Source organism: Ochotona princeps, chromosome 23 (genome assembly GCF_030435755.1).
Source record: "Ochotona princeps isolate mOchPri1 chromosome 23, mOchPri1.hap1, whole genome shotgun sequence".
Taxonomy (NCBI): domain Eukaryota; kingdom Metazoa; phylum Chordata; class Mammalia; order Lagomorpha; family Ochotonidae; genus Ochotona; species Ochotona princeps.
The window spans coordinates 1,057,269-1,076,448 of NC_080854.1; the positions used below are offsets into that span (position 1 = coordinate 1,057,269).

Here is a 19,180-nt window from a genome sequence, read left to right on the forward strand (position 1 = left end):
AGACAAACTGGTATTACAAATATATTTAATGAAATAATACACGAAAATTTCCCTAATCTAGAGAGAGAATTGGGAAACAAGATCCAGGAGGGGCACAGAACTCCCAACAGGCTTGATCAAAAGCGATCTTCACCAAGATACATGATCATCAAGCTCTCTTCAACTGAACATAAGGAAAAGATCCTTAAATGTGCACGTGAAAAAAATCAATTGACATATAAAGCAATGCCAATTAAACTCACAGGAAACTCTACAGGCAAGAAGAGAATGGAGTGATATATTCCAGATTCTAAAAGAAAAAAATTGTCGGCCTAGGATAACTTATCCAGCAAAGCTTTCCTTTGTCTTTGAAAATGAAATAAAATTCTTCCACAGTGAAGAAGTTACAAGAATTTGCCTCTTTCAAACCTGCCCTACAAATGATACTTAAAATGTTCTCTTGACAGAGAAGAGGAATAGGACCCAGCAAAACCAAAGGCAAAGGGGAAGAACATCCCAGTAAAAAGACAACAGAAGACTAAACCAATGAACAACCCATTCCTAAAATGACAGGACCAAAGTACCACCCATTCATATTAACCCTGAATATAAATGGCTTAAGCTCAATCAAACGTCACAGATTAGTAGACTGGATTAAAAAACAAAACCCATCTATTTGTTGTCTAGAAGAGACACATCTCACCAACAAAAATCGGTGGAAACCATATTGCATGGGTTTTGATGTTTTCTGTTAGTTTCATCTCTTCAAAACACTTTCTTCTGATTAAATCATTCAGTGACTCATAGATGATACAGTAGCATCATTTTCTTCAAGAAGGTTCTTTTCATTTCTTTAGCTACACGTTAATCATTTAGTAGTATGTTATTTAACTTCTTGGTGCTGTTAATTTCATTTTTCTTCCTGATGTTGATTTTGTTTTTTGGCTTTTCATTTAAGGGGATATATAATAGCTGTGTAATGGAGACTATCATATCTAGTAACATGTTATTTAACATCATGGCATTGTAAATGTCTATTTTTCTTTCTATTGTTGATTTTGTATTAGGGATGTATAGCAGCTATGAAATAGAGACTAATTTATCCAGAAGTGAGGATACAATGTAATATGCATCTCTACTTCCAGACAAAGATGGACTTATAATGAAACTGTTTACTATATCTTGACAATAAGATGCTGGACTCTGCCATTGTCCATGCCCACAATGATGGCCATATGACTGTGTATAAAGAACTACACATTAGTAATGATATAGAGGAACTAGGTGGGGGGAGGGAATTGGGGCTGGGATAAGGGAAATACCAGGAACCTATGGAACTGTATCATAATTAATTAATAAATTAATTTTTAAAATTTTAAAAATATACAAATCCTAAAGTATCAGTGTGAAATTAGTTTTCTTTAAAAAAAAAAAAAAGACTTTAACATTCACTTATTTAGAGACAGACTTGCATACAGGCCTCATCTAACCAGTTCATTCCAGAAATGCCCAGAACTCAATCCATGGACCTGGGCCGAAGTCCTCAAGTCAACACTTGCTGCCTACTGAGGATGTACATTAGTCAAAAGCTGGAACTGGGAACACTGCCAGGAACGAAGCCCAGGTACCACCATGCAGAATGTAAGCAGCTGAAGCACTACCCCAATTCACTCTTATGAAATGCAACCATATATCACTTAACAAAGGACGGCACTCCCAGAAATGTGTCATTAGCCCATTGTTTCGCCTGTGAACATCAGTGTCACAGTAACATGGATGAGACCACCACATGCAAGTTCAATGGTTTCAACATCATGATGTTTTACGCAACTGCAAAGGAACACCTAGAAAGAAGTAAATGCAGTCTTCCAGAGAACTATTCCTAACTACTGGTGCAATCCACAATTAGAGTGGGTGAGGGTTGTTGGGGCTTAGCCACCGCACCAGCTGGCAGAAGCTGGCACTGGGGACTAGTTCTGTCAAGTTAAACCACGGAAACACCTGGAGAGTGCATAATCCGGAAGTGGGAATGTCCTGGGAGGAAAATAGTGGGCTCCTCCCTCTTGGGTTACCACCCCCCACAGAAGGGCAAGAAAACTAGGACAGGGGCTGGGGTGGCTTGAGAGACACCCAACAACATCCGCGAAGGCTGGATAGTGGAGCTGGTTAGATGGAACAAGGTTTTAATACCCACTGACATGTATGAGAGCAGAAGGGGATGTGGAACAGACTGGACTAGTCTGCTACACATACTGGCAAACCAGGGCAGGGGGCAGGCCTGGTGGGGGTTATTGTGGGTTGCTCCAACTAAGCTGCAGCTCCCACTGGTTTATGTGAGGGCCCAGTGTGTGCTGGGCAGAACCAAGCTGGACTGCGGCACCCATTGATTCCAGTGGAAGACAGGGATGGAAACAGAACCAACCCAGCAATTGCAACCACCAGCTGATCGGGTCAATGGACTGTGCGGGGCCCTGTACTTGCTACTACATACAAGAATCTGGTCTGGGAACACCTCAGACAAAGCTTCTTTGGGGATCTCCCCAATTGAGCTTCCGGACTCAGAACCCTAACCATCAAAACACAGAGGACAAAACAAGTCAATCAACCACCTCAGCTATATGTTGGCAGTGAAAAACTGGGCAAATGGAGACTCCATGATGGACTATGTCAATCAGTGGATTCTTTAACGACCTCATCGTGCTTGAAGTGATGAGACTGGCAGCAATTCAGAACTGTTGAACTATCAAAACCACTTGATCAAGACCCTCGGAGCATACCCCACATCCAGGACCTGGGTGGGTGGGAGACTGGTGGAGCTTCTCCCTTAAAATCCCCTTTTACCTCAGATATATTAAGCAAAAAATACGGAACTAATTGTCTTGCCCATCTTCCTGTAGCGCTTGAACCTTTTTACACTAATTATGTCAAGATTGTCAAAAAAGGGCCTGGCGGCGTGGCCTAGCAGCTAAAGTCCTTGCCTTGAATGCCCCGGGATCCCATATGGGCACTGGTGCTAATCCCGGCAGCTCCACTTCCCATCCAGCTCCCTGCTTGTGGCCTGGGAAAGCAGTTGAGGATGGCCCAATGCTTTGGGACCCTGCACCTGCGTGGGAGACCTGGAAGAAGTTCCTGGTTCCTGGCTTTGGATCGGAGCAGCACCGGCTATTGCACTCACTTGGGGAGTGAATCATCAGACGGAAGATCTTCCTGTCTCTCCTCCTCTCTGTATATCTGACTTTCCAATAAAATAAATAAATCTTTAAAAAAAAAAAAAAAAGATTGCCAAAAAAAAAGAAAGAAACACCTAGGAAGAAGTAAATGCAGTCTTTCAGAGAATTATCAGGCCATAAGATATGGGATCCCCTGCATCCCCTACATGCCCTGTTGTATTCATGGGAAACACTACTTTGTGTGGTAAAGAGAAACTGATCGGGAGGCTGAGATTAGTAGAAGCAGCACTGGCTTTGATGTCAGAGAGAGCTGGCTTGTGCGAGCCTGGCTAATTCCCTTTGACTTTTCTGAATCACAACTTTTTTTTAAAGATTTATTATTATTGGAAAGCCGGATATACAAAGAGGAGGAGAGACAGAGAGGAAGATCTTCCATCCGATGATTCACTCCCCAAGTGAGCCGCAACGAGCCGGTGTGAGCCGATCCAATCAATGCTGGGAACCAGAAACCTCTTCCAGGTCTCCCACGCGGGTGCAGGGTCCCAACGCTTTTTGGGCCGTCCTCAACTGCTTTCCCAGGCCACAAGCAGGGAGCTGGATGGGAAGTGGAGCTGCCGGGATTAGAACCGGCGTCCATATGGGATCCCGGTGCGTTTAAGGTGAGGACTTTAGCTGCTAGGCCACGCCGCCGGGCCCGAATCACAACATTTTCATTAGTGAAGGCTGAAAAATTTTTCAGAATTAAGAAAAATCAAACTCAGTGATAAATTTACACCTAGTACCTAGCATGGGCTCAATGAATAGGCAGCTGCAAGGCCAATAATCAACTACTGTAAAGTAGGTATTAGTATACTCATAACTACCTTCCCAACAAGTTTTTCAACACTGGAACTCTTGATGTGCCAGAGTTGGGGACTTTCACTGAGTAGGGCTGCGGGTGTTCTCACTCACCCAGCTACCTGGCAGGAAGCATTAATAACTGCTTCTCAAACTGACACACAACAACAGTCACCCCACATCTACATTTGACCAATTTGCTGCAAATACCAGTTTCAAGCCTCCTGAGTACTTTTTCTGCAAATTGCCCCATGAGTATGGAAGACAGGAAGGAAGAAGTTGCACACCCTGCTCTAAAAAGATGGCTGAAGATTAACCACATAATGTGAACACTGGGATAAACATTTCCAATGGATGGTAAAGCAGGGAGGGAGGAAAGCAGGAGGAAATGAAGAGGAAAGGAGGGAGGGAGGGAAACCAGGAACTTTGCAAGAACCGTGCACTCAGGTTGGATTGCTCCAAGAAGGCAGCAGGTGAGAGAATAAAGTGTGTGAGGATTCAACCTAGTGAAAAGACAGGACAGGACAGCCATGGTCCAGGAGACTGGTCTGCAGAATGATGGACCTCGGCTCAGTCTGTGGAGACAAATGAGCCAAGACCAAGTCTAGGATGCACGCTCCCTGGGGTGAGGGTTCCTTGCAACAAAGAAACAGGTTTTAGCTCCTCTCCTCCAACCCCATTCCTTACAAGCCATAAATCACTGGATCCCCAATGAAGCAACTAAACCCTTGTCTCCCCATCTGCCTGCAGTTCTTAGCGGCTCTAACTGCAGCAGCAGAAACAAAACTGCTTTTAACATTGTGAATTCCCTTAAAAAATTCAGAATTCTTTGCATAACAGTGGTCAACTGGACAGGTGGCCTGTTTTGGTAGTACAGTGAACCTATCTATGGGATGTGATGAGGGAGTCCCATTCCCCTACCCTGGCAGGCCCGGACTGGCATCTCTGCTAAGCGGCCATGGACTTGTTTTATGCTTACCTTGTCATCTTTGGCTTCAAGCTGTTTAGCAGAGTCTTGTATTCTTCTCTGTAGCTCAGTGACCGTTGTTAGGGACCCATGGCATCGCTCCTTCTGATCCTGGAGTTCCTGCTCAATGTTGAAATGCACAAATTCCTTCTGCTCTTTTGGGGAAAGCTCCTTCTTCTTCCCACGCAACCTCTCCTCATAGACTTCCTCCAAGTCTCTTTTCATTGTGTTATACTTGGACAAATCAACTACCTCTCTGGCTTCCAGCTGTCTGATCACCTGTTGAGCCCTCTGAACCTCAGTCTGGAGTTTGGAGACTTCTTCAGTTCTGCTTTGGCTCTCCTCTTCCTTTGCTCTCAGACGAGCCCGAATGAGCCCAACCTCCTCCTCCAACGTTCCCTTCACCTGCAAGTGCTCTCTGCCAGGGCCACAGAAGAGTTCTTTTGGTTCTCCAGTAGTTGGTGCAGTGTGGCCACTGTCTGCTGCTCTTCCTCGAGGCATTTCTTCTTCTTCTTCAGTTCCTGCTCTCGATGTTCTATTGTGCTGTTCAGGCTGCTCTTCAGAGCCTCCACCTGTTCCACAGGGATGTGCTGTTTCTGCAGAAGACTGTGCACTGCAAGCATCTCAGAGGTCTGTTTGGCACTGGTTTCTACCAGCTGCTCATTCTCCTTCTTGACCTCTGCGTATTTCTGTGACAGGTCATTGACCTGCTTGCTGAGCTCGTCAGCTTTTTTGCTGAAAGCTCTTTCCTTTTCTTGAGAATTCTCAATCAAAATACGCTTATTCTGTAAATCTTTCTGAAGAGCCAAGATATCCTTCTTCAACTTGTCATTCTCCTCTTTGGTTTTCCTAGTCTCTTCCTCTTTGATTCTAGACTTCCGTGTCTGCTCTGATAACTGTTCTTTCAGCTCTTTCTCAGTGGCTTTGAATTTGCGCTCACACTCTTCAAAGCTGATGATGGGAGCGTATTTGAGCTGAATGCACTCCTGTATCGTGTCCAGCTCCTTTTTCTGGGCTTGAATTTCAGCATGCAGCGTGGCGATCTCCTCCTGACCTTTTCCATAATCAGCCATCATTTCTGCCCTGTCAGCCTGTGCCTTCTGCACGCTCTCATGCAGAGCGCTCACCTGCGCCTCGTGCTCTTCTAGGCGGATGCACTCAGCCTTAATGCGGTTCTGGGTGTTCTCCAGGTTTCTCTTTAATACTTCATTCTCGCCTCTCATTTTTAAAAATTCTTGATTTGACTGTTCCAATTTTTTCTTCACATCCAATAATTCTCTCTTAGTTTTATCTAAAGTGTTATTCAATGCCATTTTCATCTCTTCATGGGTCTTAGCTGGCACATACTGGGTACCCAGAGTCTTTTTCAAGTGAGTGTTTTCAGACAGAAGCGCATGTATTTTCTCTTGACCTTCATCACATTTTTTATGAAGTTCAGACAGCTCTTTTTGAAGTTCAGCAATACTGGATTTCAGAGCCATTAGCTCCTTCTCATGTTGCTCAGGAGGCACGTACTCGGTTTCCAAATGGCTAACATTCTCACGTAAACTGTCATTTTCCAGCTGCAATTTCTCTGCTACCAACTTCTTCTCTGTATTTTTGTGTTATGTCTAAAAGCTTTCTATTCAAATCCTCAATATCCACATCAGTTCTTGGTTTACTGTTAAAGGGACATAGTGAGTTTTGATTTCCATATTGAGATTGTGTACTTGCTGGTTGAGGAGTTTATTATCCACACAGACTTTTTCCAATTCCTTTTGTAAAGTCTCGTTTTTCACGGTGGATTCGGTGAGCTTCTTCCCAAGCTCTCCTGACTTCTGCTCAAGGCTGCTCTTGAGCTGCTCGTGCTGCATTGGTCTGATCTGCAGAGCAAGTTTGGCCTTCGCATCCTCGAGTTCCCTCTTTAACTGCTTGATTTCACTGACTGACTTTTCATATTCTCTTTGTGTCTCCACTAGCTTTTTGGCTTTCTCATTCACTTCACTGGATAACAGGCTTTTCATGCTTTCAAATTTTTCTTTTGGAATAGAAAGGGCCAACTCTGCTGATAATTCTTTTAATTGCCACTCCATCTCTAACACCTTCCTCCCTTTCTTCTCTCGGTCCATTTCACACAGACTCACGTTCTTTTGCAATCGTTTATTTTCTTCTATCAGCTTGCTCTCACCCCTCTTCCGCTCTTCCACCAGCATCTTGTTTTGTCGGATCTGATCTCTTAACGTCCCTACTTCTGCTGCAGCACCTCCGTATTTGGCCTTCATGTCTTTCAGCTGCTCCTTCAGTTCCTCGGTGAGCCTGAGGCTCCCAGGAGCTGCCTCATTTGTTAAGTGCTCTTTCAGGGCCAGAAAATGGGTCTGCATTTGTTTAACTTTACCTTCTGACTCATACATCCTCTTCTGCACGTCCTTTAATGCATCTTCCAGCTGCTTGATCTGCCCATCTGAGTCCTCCTTGACCCGCTCACATTCCAGTGCCGGAGCTTTGCATTCAGCCACCTTGTGAGCCAGCTCATTTCGCAGCTTGAGTCGGTCTTGCTTTGCTGAATCACAAAAAGTTCGCATTGCTTCCAATTCTTTCTTTAAAATTTCATTTTCCGAGTATGAGCTTTGGTTGGGGGAAGATAGCTCCCGAGGTCTTAACATGGATCTGCTTTGCACGTAGGCTGCCATGCCTGAGGGAGGACACTGGAAAGGGGAAAAAGATACCAGTTACAAAAATCTGAAGGAGATGCCCTCCACACTTACCAAACTTTCAGAACAACTTTTAACATCACCAGTAGTCAGAGCATTTTCAGGCTGCCAAGATGGGGGAAAAACACTGATTTTTGTGGCAACAAAAAACAGTTCTTGCCATAATTTTCTTAACAAGCTGAGAACACTTTCTGTCAGATCAAAGAAAAAAAAAAACCTGTGGCCTCGGGACTCTATTTTCTTTCCTATCCAGTTCAATACATCTACCTACACCAGATGGGCAAAGACCGAAACAAAATATAAGTATGCACTCGTCCTATTGCTTATGGCAGGCACACCCTGTGCTAGGAACATCCACAGAAACCCTGAAGTAAACACAAGGACTTCAACTTTAAATATTCAAATAATTTAAATATTTAAATCACATCACACAGTATTTATCTTCCAATAAGAAATATGACTTTTTTAAATTGCAAAGTCAGATATACAGAGAGGAGAAGAAAGAGGAAGATCAATAGCTGGTGCTGCACCGATCCAAAGCCAGGAGCCAGGAACTTGGAACTTCTTCCAGGTCTCCCACACAGGTGCAGGGTCCCAAGGCTTTGGGCCATCCTCAACTGCTTTCCTAGTCCACAATCAGGGAGCTGGATGGGAAGTGGAATAACCGGGATTAGCACCAGTGACCATATGGGATCCTGGCACGTTCAAGGCAAGGACTTTAGCCACTAGGCTACCAAGCCTGGCCCGAGATATGACTTTTGAGTGCCCTCACCATTAAATCTGATTGTCCAATTACAATAATACCAAGGCAATGGCAAAATTGGCTAGGCCCATTTGGGTGCCAGTTCAGGTCACAGCTACTCCACTTCCCACCCAGCTCCCTGCTTTTGGTAAAGGAAAGCAGTGGAAGATGGCCCAAAGCCTTAGGACCCTGTGCCAACATGGGAGGCCCAGAAGAGGCTCCCGAATCGGCTAAGCTCCAGCCATTGCAGCCATGAGGGGAGTGAATTAGTAGGTGGAAGATCTTTCTGTTTCTCTTCTCCATAAATCTGCCTTTCCAATGAAAATAAATAAATCTTTCAAAAAAAAATCACACAAATCGAGCTAGTAAGAACTTATAAAGAGAACACTGGACAACTCAAACAAGAAACAAGTTTCCTTGTCTGAAACAAGATACACTAGTACGTCACATGTCACCTGAGTATTACATGTGACTGACATACTGTCCCCTCTACTAAACAGTGACCAAGAAAAATACAGTACCATTAAACCTCTTGGTATAACAGTTCAAGTGCTAGATTATAGAATTAGCAAAGATTCAATTTACTTATATTTACTTTCCGTATATACCCTGTACAGATACTGATTTTTTTAAGGTTTTATTTATTTGAAAGTCAGAATTACAGACAGAAAAGAGACAGAGAAATCTTCCATCTACCCAAACGGCCATAAAGGGGCAGAGCTGGGCCAAACACATACAAGCCAGGAGCCAGGAGCTTCTGCCAAGTCTCCACTGTGTGTGCAAGGGCCTGGGGAGTTGGGTTACCCTTAGCGCACTGCTTTCCAAGGCACATTAGCTGGGAACAGGATTGGAAGTGAAGCAGCTGGACTTCAGCCAGCAAGCAAATAAGATGCCAGCACAACAATATCCCCATTATGCCACAATGTCAGCCCCAACAGCCTCTGATTTTTGACAAAAGATCATGTACTATAAATACATTTTATTAATAGGTTTCAGTGTTACTTTAATCTTAGCTGCCTTACTTAAGATATATATATTTTAAAAATGACAAGAAATCATTTCCCAGGTATGGTTTCCTGTTAAATTGTCTTCCACTTTAGCAATTAATTTTAGAGTAAGACTACCATATTTTACCAAAAAGTTACTTACACAGATTCACAACCCGTATTTTTTTTTTTTTTAAGGTTTCTTTGTTTTTTATTTGAAATACAGATTTACAGAGAAGAGACAGACAAGTCTTCCATCTACTGGTTTACTCCCCAAATGGTCACAATGGCCACAGCTGAGCCAATCCAAAAACAGGAGCCAAGAGCCTTTTCCGAGCCTCCCACCTGGGTTCAGAGGCCCAAGGACTTGGGCCACCCTCCACTGCTTTCCCAGGTCGTAAGCAAAGAACTGGATCAGAAACAGAGTAGACCAACTGGCATTTATGGAATGCTAGTACCACAGTCCCTTACTTGTTATAATATCTTATCTAATATTTATCTAATCTGGTCTAATATCTATCTAATCTTTTAGAATACTTGTCAGCTGATTTAGCTTCTTAGAATTCTCCATCTTGGGGCCAGTGTTGTGGTGAGCGGGCAAAGCTGTTGCCTACAACACTGGCATCCCCTTTTGGCACCAATTCACGTCCCAGATGCTTCATCTCAACCCAGCTCCCTGTTAATGGCCTGGGAAAAGCAGCAGAAGCACCCCTAAGTCATGGGCTCCTGTCATCAAAGTGACCGATCTAAATGAAGCTCTTGGCTCCTGGATTTGGCCTAGCCATTGCAGCCACCTAGCGAGTGGTCAGTAGACCTAGGGAGTGGTCAGTAGAGCTTTCTTTCTGTCCTCCCCGCCTGTTGCTGTAAATCTTTCCATATAAACAAATTAACCATTAAAAATAAAGAATCTGCCATCTTAAAGAGATCTTAGACATCATACTGGCCAAGTCTCTCACCCTGCCTACAAATGAAGGTATGGTATGAAAAAAAAAAACAAAATATTTATCAGTTATGTAGTACAGAGAGGGTGTCAAAAATAAAACTCTGAATCTACTGGAAAGAAAGGGGAAGGAGTAGATAAAAAAAAAAGTAAGAAAATGGGACCATACTCTCCCTTGAAAGCTTTCTTCATTTTGATATGAATTTCTAAAACACAGAATATGTACTTAATTGCAAGGAAAATAGATTGCAAAGTTAAAACATTTTGATTATCTATAACTGGCTGCCCGTTTATATGGACAAATATGAAGAGTTAAAAGATCATTGCTGCAGAACAGAGGTTTACTAGCAAAGACAACACTGCAATTCTACTCACTGACTTAACACACTGTCATCATAAATATTATACAGGGAACCAGAAACACCACCTTTTCCTTTTATAATTAAACACAAGAAGGCAAGACCTACTTCGATCATGAAAATCTGACTTATCCACTTAATTTTAGAGACAATGCTTTTCCCTGTTTATATGAAGACCCCCCCACGCGGGTGCAGGGTCCCAAGGCTTTGGGCTGTCCTTGACTACTTTCCCAGGCCACAAGCCGGGAGCTGGATTGTATGTACAAAACAAAAGATAAAAGTTATAGAAGCAACACAACAGAAACAGAGAAAGTACTTGAGGAATCCCACTGATAATTTTTAAAGTTAAAAAAAAGTCATATATAAGTAACTTACCACAATATAATAAACACAATATTATGTCAAGCCCATAGCCAGTTTCTAGAAGCCTTTTCACTAAAGACCAGGAATCAGATAAGGAAGTTCACTGTCACCACTTATTCTCAATACAGCCCTGAAAGTATTGTCATGGCCAATAGTCGAGAAAAAGAATTCAAAGGAACACAAATGGGAAAGGAAGAAGTCATTTATCCCTATTTGCAGATGGCATGACCCTTAATAGAAGGCAAACTATGAGACTAAACCAAAAGACTACTAGAACTGAAAAAGGAATTCTGCAAAATCGTGGAATACAAAACCAATGTAAGTTCCTATAAACCAGTAATAGTCTGGCTGTGAAGGAACTCAGAAAAGCAATCACATACACAATAGCTACCAAAAATAAATAAATAAAGGAAGGAAGGAAGCAAGCAAGCAAGCAAGCCCGTCTGTTCTTGGGATTAACTCAGCAAGAGATGAGAAAGATCCCTACAATGAAAATTACAAACCACTGATAAATGAAATAGAAGATTAACAGGTCCTGCACAGTGGCCTAGTAGACGAAGCTGCCGTCTTGGTGCACCAGGCTCCCATATGGATGCTGGTTTGTGGCCTGGGAAAGCTGTCAAGGCCAGCACATTGTCAAGGTCCCTGCACCTGTATGGGAGACCCAGAAGAAGCTCCTGGCTCCTGGTCTCAGGTTGGCTCAGTTCTGCCCGTTGCGGTCACTTGGGGTGTGAACCAGCAGATGGAAGATCTTTCTATCTCTCCTTCTCTCTGCAAATCTGACTTTGTAATAAAAATGGATGGACAGACAGAAGGAAGGAAGGAACAGAAACCTATCAAAAAATGTAACAATCTGCCACATTCACGGACTAGAAGAATTAGTAGTACCAAAATGTTCATATCACCCAAAGCAATTTACTCAAGTACCATTGTTAAGACATGGGGCCTGTTGTCAAATCACCACTGCATCCACATTCATGCAAAGAGGGGCAGGTAATGAGCCCCAACAGTTTGTACCCCCCCCCCTTCCACTTCTTGAGGACACAGCAAAAAGGCCCAAACACCAGCACTTTCACCTGTGACTGTTCAATGGCCAAAACCCTGAGAAACAAATTGCTGGTTGTTTATAATTATCCTGTCTCTGGCACTTGGTTAAGGCAGTACAAACACCCCAAGGCTCTTACTGTTTGACATACTTCTGAGACACTCTCTCCCACCAGGCTAAAAAGACCCATGCTGAATCAGGAACATGCCTCGGTATCCTCAGTGGTGACACACAGTGTACAGTCCTGCAGCTAACAGTAAAGGAGGGACAGGGGACAAGCAGCAGGTGAGGAGGACTTCGTGGGCTGGTGATGCCTGGTTTCTAGATCTGCATGCGCCCAGCTCTAGAAACTCACCTGCTTTGACTATGGTTCCCTCCTAAAGGATGTTACTGCTCAACAAAGAGTTAAAAATTTTAAAAATCCTCTGTAATGGCCCCAACCCAAAGTGAGTATATGCTCTTGACATACACTTCTCTCACCAGTGTCCTGACTATCCATATATACACAGTCCTTTCTGCAATGAATGTCAATGGACCATTGCTCATTTATGATACTTTATCATCCTTCCTACCAACACCAGTGCCAATCTATATGTAAAAACACAAACTGTGAAAAAGTAAGTTTGGACAACCAAGAACTCAGGGGAAGAGACCCAGGAAGAAAACTAAATGTCCATTACATATGGCCAACTGAAAGGATCTCACTTGACTTCCGCAACTCAGTGGAGAAAGGGGCCAATCCCCAGTCATCGCATCCCCTCCACCCCAAGCACCCCCAATTCTGCCCGAGGAGAACAAGCTCAGGACCTTCCAGAAGTTGCCCCAGTCACACTACAAAGAACAGCTCAAGTCTGAAGCCAAACCCTTTAGCACTACTCAGGATGAATTAGAGGAAATAATTTTTCTATACCTCAAAATATTTAAATCTATTTTTCCGAGTCTCAATAGTTCTTAAGCTTTCCTCATGTTGCTTTTCTTTGGCTGCCGAGAGGGACTTCAGCTTTTCTCTCTGAAATAGAAAGGAGCAAATACAGAGTAAAATCACGTAGTGCTTGCAACTGGGTTAAAGTATGTGTTACAAAATGTAAACTGGAAGCACTGTGGAGGTGAGAATTACTGACTTCCAGCCTCGCAGAGTTTAACTGTGAGTAATGAAACAGGCAATGAAACACTTGGAAAATTCAAGCCTCTACTGTCTGTGTTAAGTCAGTATACTCAGACATTTTCTTTGCAGTCAGTTTTCCATTTTTCAGTGACATGTTTCACAGAAATGCACATTCAGAGGCAATAAATACAAAACCACTGCACTCATATCTCCTCTACTGTCACATGTAGGCTTCGCTTTTTCCCTTCAAGCAATGACCACAGAGAGAATCCTGGCCTCCATCTCATTCAAGACACCTCAATGACAACAGGGATGTGTGTGATGGTTTTGTTTCAGGCCCTTGTCATACAGAATTAAGCCTTCTCAGGGCTGATACAAATAAGGTACACAACATTGATAAAGAAAGTGATCACACACAGACAAGGAGCATGGACTGCCCTGCACAGAGAAATGCCTGTCATGAGTGGGCAGTGACCACAAAATTGGAAACCAGGCAAAATTGGGGAGAAAAGACAGAGAGGGGCCAACAGTCCCTTCACACTGTGGTCTGTGGGAGGAGAAAGAGAGAGTGCCTCCGCGGATGTGACGCCACCTACATAAGCTCCACCTGGCGCTCAGTATTCATCCTGCCATCTAGCTTCTTCCTAGGTCCCAGACAAAGCAGGGGGAGTTCTGATTGTGAAGCAGGAAGTGGATCACCACAAGGGGTCACATCATTTCCAGCTCACTACATCTATCTATGTGTATGCCTCACCCACATTATTACTCTCGATTTACAAAACACGCTTATCCCTTTAGAGTAATATTCATCATTTTACCTCTCTTTCCAGATCATCAGCAACCATCACTTCCTAAATTTAAAAAGAAGAAAGGTATTTTAATCCCTGAAACCTTACTTGAAAAGACATGAGCTTGTCAAACACCTGCTCATAACAGCAGCTCAGGAGTGTGTTAAAGTACCTATGCTCCACCAACTTGCTGTGCGAACTGCTCCTTGCTCTTCCTGCTGCCCAGCTCAGAAGCACTTCTGACCTCCGTTCCTAGCTGCTCCTCCTAGCCCGCCACCTGTCCATTCCTCACTCAGAACCCTGCTGCTTCTCTCCCAGAATGCCAGGAAACAGTTCTGTCCTTTCTTAGTATAATACAGGCAAGTGATTACTAATTGCATTCTTCTGTTTTAACTTCTTTTTGGTAAAACATATATACAAATGCATATACAATGTCCTAGTTATCCTAGCATTTTACTAAAAGATTTATCTTAATGGAAGGTAGATTTACAGAGAGGAGAGACAGACAAAGATCTTCCATCCACTGGTTCACTCCTCAAGTGGCAGCAACAGGTAAAGCTGAGCCCATCTGAAGCCAGAAAGGAGGAGCTTCTTTCAGGTCTCCCACATGAGTGCAGGGTCCCAAGGCTTTGGGCCATCTTTCTCTGCGCTCCCAAGTCACAAGAAGGGAGCTGGATAGGAAGTGGAATAGCCAGGAGACAAGCCAGTGCCCAGATGGGATCCCAGTGCTTGCAACGGGAGTATTTTAAATAAATGACTGCTCATCTGTGTCACTATTCCTGCACATATAAAAGAAAAACATTTTTATGTTACACTAAAATGCTATTGTTGTTCAGAACCCCAGAGAACCCCCAGTGGCACTGGCATTAGTCTTTGAACAAAGGTTGCATCAGGCACCTGGAGGCAACCCTTCTTCCCTCAGCCAGCACAGTCCCAGGGCTCGACCACAGCCAAGCCAGCCTCTTGTGCCAGAACCACAGGACTAATGCACTTCCAGCCTCCTGATCTCAGGGAACGTGTACGAGCTAACAGGCGTCTGCTTAAGCTGCCAAGTTTAAGGGCAACTCAATTCAAAGCAACAGAGGACTTAGAATTCACCCGGCACATCTGAAATGATCTATTTCCTCATCCGACAGGGTACTTGGCTGGCTATCAAATTCCAGTGACCATTTTTTTCTTCCAAATTCTGAAGGTGTTGCTGCACCATCTTCTTATTCAAAGGTTTCAGACAGAGATTCAAAGTATTCTGATTTCTGAATGTCAAACACAGCACTTGAGAGAAAGTGTGTGTGTGTGTGTGTGTGTGTGTGTGTGTGTGTGTGTGTGTGTGTGTGTTTGGGGTGCTTTGTAAGGTCTTCTTTGGCCTCAGTACCTTGAAGTTTCACAATGATGCCTCAGAACAACCCTCACTTCACCCACTGTTGGTCTCAGAAACTGAAAACATCTTTCAGTTCAGGGAAATGTTGAGTTACCCCAAGGATGACTTTCTTCCCTCTGGTCTCTCAGCAACAATGACTTAGACACTGGACTTCCTGCTGTCCAGTATCCCTACTGTTTTCTATTTTTCAAGCCATTATCTTTCCCAACACCAAGAAGACACTTTATCAGCTTTAGTTTTGCTATAAAGAATGTTTCTTTTCTAAAACACCCTGTTCTTAATTCATAGATAATGATATCCTCTTGTCTCATTAAAAAACAGCAGGTGGGCCTGGCACTGTGGGTTAGCAGCTAAAGTCCTCACCTTGAATGCACCAGGATCCCATTTGGGCACTGGTTCTAATCCCGGCAGCTCCACTTCCCATCCAGCTCCCTGCTTGTGGCCTGGGAAAGCAGCCGAGGATGGCCAAAGCTTTGGGACCCTGCACCTGCATGGGAGACCTGGAAGAGGTTCCTGGTTCCGGGATTTGGATCGGCACAGCACCGGCCATTGCGGCTCACTTGGGGAGTAAATCATAGGACGGAAGATCTTTCTCTCTGTCTCTCCTCCTCTCTGTATATCTGACTTTGCAATAAAAATAAATAAATCTTAAAAAAATATCAGGCAAGTCTAGGTTGATTTTTGCTGTTTTGTTTTTTGAGATGTGGAAACAAACTGACAGAAATCTTCCATCCCCTGGTTAACACCCTTCGTGCCCAAAATAATTGGCTGGAACCAAAATCAGTAACCAGGAACTCATCCAGGTCTCTCACACAGGTCGGAACCTAAGTACTACAGCCGTCACTGCTACCTCCCTGGCTCACCATTGATAGGATGCCAGGATCAGGTGCTCAAGTTGGGTACTGAACCCAGGAACACTGGTGTGTGACATGGCCTCATAAACAGGACCCTGATCAACGCGTCATCCTTAGGAAACACGCCCCACCCCCACCACCAAGTCCTTTTAATGCATGATCCATTTCTTCCGAGTTTCTCCCGTGTGCGGAGTGTCCATCTTGCCCAGCAGAGGTACTCAGTTACCTGGCATCCTAGTGTCTGCCTCCATTTAAGAACTTAACTGCAAGGTAATACCTCAATTCATTAAAGAATTTCCCTCACAGGCTCTGAGAATCCTTTGAGAAGCCCTCCAAACTCGTGCCTGGCTGGGGAGGAGCTCCCCAGGGTGTTCAGTAACCAGGCAAGGAGAGACTGGGAGGGTCTAACACTCACAGCACCAGTGGTTTATTTAGTCCTGTGTGTCCTGAATGTTCTACTCATTTCACTACACTCAGGGACCTCACTCAAAAAGAGACAGCTTATGTTTGCCTTAATTTAAGATGATATAATGTTATGTATAACATGTTATGTTATGAATGTTATATGTTGTGTATAAACTAAAATTGAAGTGTAGGTGAGGTGGTCACAGAAGGTGGCTGGGAACTCGCATTTACTTTTAACATGTTGGTTACACATTACTATGTCAATTAATTCCATAGTGATGTAAATTTTTGCTGATGGTATGTTGGAGCTTTCAATTGACTGGGATGATACTCTGCTGGCTCTGTCTTCAGACCAGAGAGGGTATACCTAAGAAGCCGTTGAACCTGACTGGACAATAAGATGCTGGACTCTATGTTTGGTATATGCTTGCAATGGGGGAATCTCAACTGAACTTGAGCTGTGGTTATGCAACAAGATGGAGGAATCCACCATGGTGGGAGGGTTTGGGGAGGGGTGGGGAGAACCCAAGTACCTATGTAACTGTGTCACATAATACAATGTAATTAATGAAGTAAAAATAATAAATAATTAAAAAAAAAAAAGAGAGAGCCAGCTTAGGGCCCGGCGACGTGGCCTAACAGCTAAAGTCTTCATCTTGAACGCCCCGGGATCCCATTTGGGCGCCGGTTCTAATCCCGGCAGCTCCACTTCCCATCCAGCTCCCTGCTTGTGGCCTGGGAAAGCAGTCAAGGACAGCCCAATGCTTTGGGACCCTGCACCCATGTGGGAGACCCGGAAGAAGTCCCTGATTCCTGGCTTCAGATCGGCGCAGCACTGGTCGTTGCGGTCACTTGGGGAGTGAATCATCGGATGGAAGACCTTCCTCTCTGTCTCTCCTCCTCTCTGTATATCTTTGTAGTAAAAAAATAAATAAATAAATCTTAAAAAGAGAGAGAGAGAGAGAGAGAGAGAGAGAGAGAGAGAAACAGCTCTTCAGCTATCAAACTTCTTCATTTTCCTTAAAGGAGGAGAGTAGAGTGGAGCAATTGAGGCTAAAAGGCAGAATACAGGGCGTATAAGAATTATTTCTTAAACAGATTTTTAAACACTCCCAAATTCAGAAGCCTTTTCAGAGGATCTGCTTTATATGTCACTTGACTTTCTCCACTGCTAGCCCCACACTGAGATTTCAAGTTCTATTAAGCCACTTACTTTTATTTTAGCCAGGAATTACCCCATCCAAAGCGGTACCTAATTTTTTAGCGAACAGGTTTTTTTCTTTTTATTCACACATCTTGCATCCATGTCTATGCTTTCCCATGACCAAGAATTAGCCCATACCTTTCCCCTGTGCTGTTTCATGTCTTGCCAGAAGTGTATTCTTAAGCAGTTCTTTTTCCCAAGGGGCTAGAGGGGAAACCTCTTAGAGGGTGGAAGTCTTAAAATGTCTTTATTCTGTCCTCATTCTTCAAAATCTAGGTTGAAGGCTCATTTGCATTCTGACGATACTGGTGGCTGTCTCCTTAAGCCTGATAAAATCTGCTGTCTGTCAGCATGTTCTTTCTACAAAGACCCTGCTTTCAAAACTGACGAGGCAGGGCTCCACAATGAGCTATCTTGCCCTGCCTGTATCCGCTAGGTATATGCAAATCTGTACAGTTGTTTGAAAACAAAACCTTCCTCGTTCTTAAAAATTATCAATAACTATTTTCTTCCTATATGATTTGCAAATGTTCTATGCCCTTTTCTTCCTTTGCCACAATTGGATGAATTTGTCATATTATCCAAATGCTTGGATCCCTGCCACCCTCACGGATGAGCTGGATGGAGTTCCAGGTTCCTGCCTCTGGCCTAGTCCAGAACTGGCTGGTGGAGCCATTTGGGTAACTAACCAGTGGATGAAACATCTTTCTGTTTCTCCTCTTCTCTAGATATCACCTTGCCCTTCAAACAAAGTAAACAAATCTTTTTTAAAGATTCACAAATTTGCTTTTGAATAGATTCAGCTTCAAGAAAATGTAAAACAAGCAGAGAGTGAAGCAATAAAGAAAAATAGAATCATAAGGTCACAATTGCACTATTGCACGCTTTGTACTCTTTTTTTTTTAAAGATTTATTCATTTTATTACAGCCAGATATACACAGAGGAGGAGAGACAGAGAGGAAGATCTTCCATCTGATGATTCACTCCCCAAGTGAGCTGCAACAGCCGGTGCTGCGCCAATCCGAAGCCGGGAACCTGGAATTTCCTTCAGGTCTCCCACACGGGCACAGGATCCCAAAGCTTTGGGCCATCCTCGACTGCTTTCCCAGGGAGCTGGATGGGAAGTGGAGCTGCCGGGATTAGAACCGGCGCCCAAATGGGATCCTGGGGCTTTCAAGGCGAGGACTTTAGCTGCTAGGCCACACCGCCGGGCCCCACTTTGTACTCTTGAAAAGGAAGTATTACCCAAAACATTTACCTATGACAAATCATGGGCATGATGAAATGTACATTTAAAAAGTGAAACAAGGGTCTGGCATGGTAGCCTAGTGACTAAAGTCCTCGCCTTGCATGCACTGGGATCTCAT

General features: G+C 43.7%; 1 protein-coding gene across 1 annotated transcript in view; it reads right to left on the reverse strand.

The window, feature by feature from the left end:
• Positions 1 to 19,180, reverse strand: part of LOC131483072 (uveal autoantigen with coiled-coil domains and ankyrin repeats-like) — a 36,952-nt gene that overhangs the window by 1,966 nt on the left and 15,806 nt on the right. The window contains 6 exon segments of the mRNA XM_058679985.1: positions 4,966 to 5,370; positions 5,373 to 6,549; positions 6,551 to 6,602; positions 6,605 to 7,637; positions 12,989 to 13,087; positions 14,002 to 14,034. Coding sequence (XP_058535968.1) covers positions 4,966 to 5,370; positions 5,373 to 6,549; positions 6,551 to 6,602; positions 6,605 to 7,637; positions 12,989 to 13,087; positions 14,002 to 14,034 — 2,799 coding nt within the window.